Raw genomic sequence first — 2,785 nt, forward strand, 5'->3', positions numbered from 1 at the left:
GTGCTGCAGGTCAGGGCTGACTCCTCAGGAGCCCATGGGCAGAGATCGCTGCTCCTCATGGCAATCTCAGCCAGCACAAACCAGAGTTCAAGCCATGGAGCTCAGTGATGGTGCAGCTGAGATGGGGAGTGCTAATGTGTGTGTGTTTGGGGGGAGGGGTTGAAAGAGCTTTGCTCAGGGAAGTCTGTCCTACTTTGTGTCTATCTGTTCTTCCTTGCACAGTCCCCCAAGCTCAGAAGGTGCAAAATGTCCAACAGCAGCTCCCTCAGTGAGTTCCTCCTCCTGGTGTACGCTGATGCACAGGAGCTGCAACCATAGCCTGTGACCGCCGCCTCCGCACCCCCATGTACTTCTTCCTCCTCAACCTCTCCATCCTCGACCTTGGCTCCATCTCCACCACTGTCCCCAAATTCATCGCTAATTCTCTGTGGAACACCAGGGCCATTTCCTACTCAGGATGTGCTGCCCAGCTCTTCCTGGTTTTCTTCTTGTTTTCAGCGGAGTATTCTCTCCTCATTGTCATGGCCTATGACCACTACGTTGCCATGTGCAAACCCCTGCACTATGGCACAATCATGGACAGCAGAGCTTGTGTCAGAATGGCAGCAGCTGCCTGGGCCAGTGGATTTCTCAATGCTCTCCTGCACACTGGAAATGCTTTTTCACTACCTCTCTGCCAAGGCAACAGAGTGGACCAGTTCTTCTGTGAAATTTCCCAGATCCTCAAGCTCTCCTGCAAAGACTCCTACTTTAGGGAAGTTGAGCTCCTTGGGATTATTAGCTGTTTAATCTTAGGGTGCTTCATTTTCATTGTGCTGTCCTATGTGCAGATCTCCAGGGCTGTGTTGAGGATCCCCTCTGAGCAGGGCTGGCACAAAGCCTTTTCCATATGCCTCCCACACCTGGCTGTGGTCTCCCTGTTGGTCAGCACTGTCATGTTTGCCTGCCTGAAGCCCTTCTCCATCTCCTTCCCAGTTCGTTTGCCTGCCTGAAGCCCTTCTCCATCTCCTTCCCAGTTCTGGATTTGGTGCTGGCTGTTCTGTACGCAGTGATGCCTCCAACAGTGAACCCTCTCATCTACAGCATGAGGAACAAGGAGCTCCAGGAGGCAGTGAGGGAACTGATTCACCTGGTACTAGTTCAGCAGTAATGAGTTGCCCATCTCTCCTCACAACTGATTCCCAGTTTATCTCCAGCATTTCTGGTGCTGTGGGAGTTCTGTCTGTGATAGCCATGTTTGTGCACAAATGTCTGAATTCCTCCCACATTTCTGGAAGCACAAACCTTATCTTTCTCACCCAGAGGCCACCTGTAAACCTGCCTATCACTGTGTCGGAGCTGGCCTCCCAAGTAGCATGTCTGTAATAAAAGCAGATCTCCTTACTACTGTGCCTGATTGCTGGGGTCTTTTTCCAAAGCTGGAGCCAAGAATCTGCTCAGGGAATTACACCCAAAAAGGCCGCGTTGTTGTGCTTACATTTTCCTTGGGCTAATGGGCATCATCTCTTTTGAGTGATGTGTGTGGGAATGAGGGCTGGATTCAGCTGTCGCTTGTGGGTGCCCAGGGTGCCTGGAGAGGGTGAGTGGTCAAGAGGTGTGTGCTGGGGACTGTCACACATATTGGAGGGCTGGTGACAGATGCCCATCCTACTGGAAGAGAATATGGAGTCACTCAGAGAGCACAGGGCATCTCGAGGGGCAGCAACTCACCCAGACAGCTGAGTACACCTGTGAGCACACCTGTAAGCACACCCTAGCTCCATGAGTTGACTGTCTTCAMCAGACTTGATGGCAGCTGGTCAGTCAGAAAGTGCCTGCTTCATGAGTCTACTGCAGAGATGTGGCTTAGGTCCCAACATTTTGGAGAATCCTATGCACCAGCGATTCATACCGCATACACCAGCAGCTGGGAGGCCTGGCAGCAGCAATCTCAGTGCACGCTATTCTTGCTGACAGCCACAGTAACCACTGTGCAACCTTTGAGAGGTTGAGTTCAATGAGAACACATGTTTAGAAGAGAGAGCACTGCTTTCCTGGAACTGCTGCTCTTCTGTCCTGAAAACAAAGAACCGTGCTGGCTCGGGCCCCGGCACTGCTGCTGTGAGGCAGGCAGGTAGGCAGAGGAACCTGCACCCATGGCACCTGAGGCCATGAGCTGGTGCCTAGAAGAGCTCAGCTTGCCCCTCAACTCCAACACACCCACCTCTGCCAGGAAGTCCTGACTGCCCAGCTGCTGGTACACTATCCAGCTCTGATCATCTACGTGGCTGCATGTGGAGCTGTGGGAGAAGCCACTTCACCATGCCAGGATGTGGCTGTACTCCTGCCCTTTCTGTGCTGACAGGAGCACCTTGATGCACAGGAACACACAGGAAGGAGCCTGGCAGGCTTTCCCAGCCACCCACAGGAGATGCACAGCCACGCATGGAGAGACTCAGCTGCCCTGGTGTCCTGGTGACAGGGGCTGCATGAGGCCTGGCACCCCAGGGGCCTTTTACATCCTGCTGATGCTGGGCCAGGAGACCCCTGGCGAGAGAGGCTGTGGTGTTGCCCCAGGTTCCTGATGCCACCATGCTGTCACCCAACAGCATCACCCAACAGCACAGTCACAACACCCAAAGGCAGCAGAAGAGGCAGAGGCTCCTGGGCCCCCTGCCAGTCTGCCAGGCTTCACAGCTGGCTGCAGCCAAGGGCTCTCTGCAGGCTCCCTGGAGGCCGTCCTTGGCCACAAACACACCCCTGCSTGGGCAGCAGGGTTATCGATGGCTATCGAGCAGGACGTTAG

At 54.2% G+C, this 2,785-nt stretch overlaps 1 protein-coding gene across 1 annotated transcript; it reads left to right on the forward strand.

The window, feature by feature from the left end:
• Positions 1–344: 344 nt before the first annotated feature.
• Positions 345–1,111, forward strand: LOC146585186 (olfactory receptor 14A16-like; the record flags this gene model as incomplete). Its single annotated transcript, XM_085323394.1, has 2 exons — positions 345–937; positions 976–1,111. Coding segments are annotated over exons 1-2 (729 nt in total), but the record flags the coding sequence as incomplete, so codon positions are not given.
• Between the last annotated feature and the right edge of the window lie 1,674 nt (positions 1,112–2,785).

This window comes from Rhea americana, unplaced genomic scaffold, assembly GCF_003343005.1.
Source record: "Rhea americana isolate MKP2758 unplaced genomic scaffold, rheAme1 scaffold_845, whole genome shotgun sequence".
NCBI lineage: Eukaryota > Metazoa > Chordata > Aves > Rheiformes > Rheidae > Rhea > Rhea americana.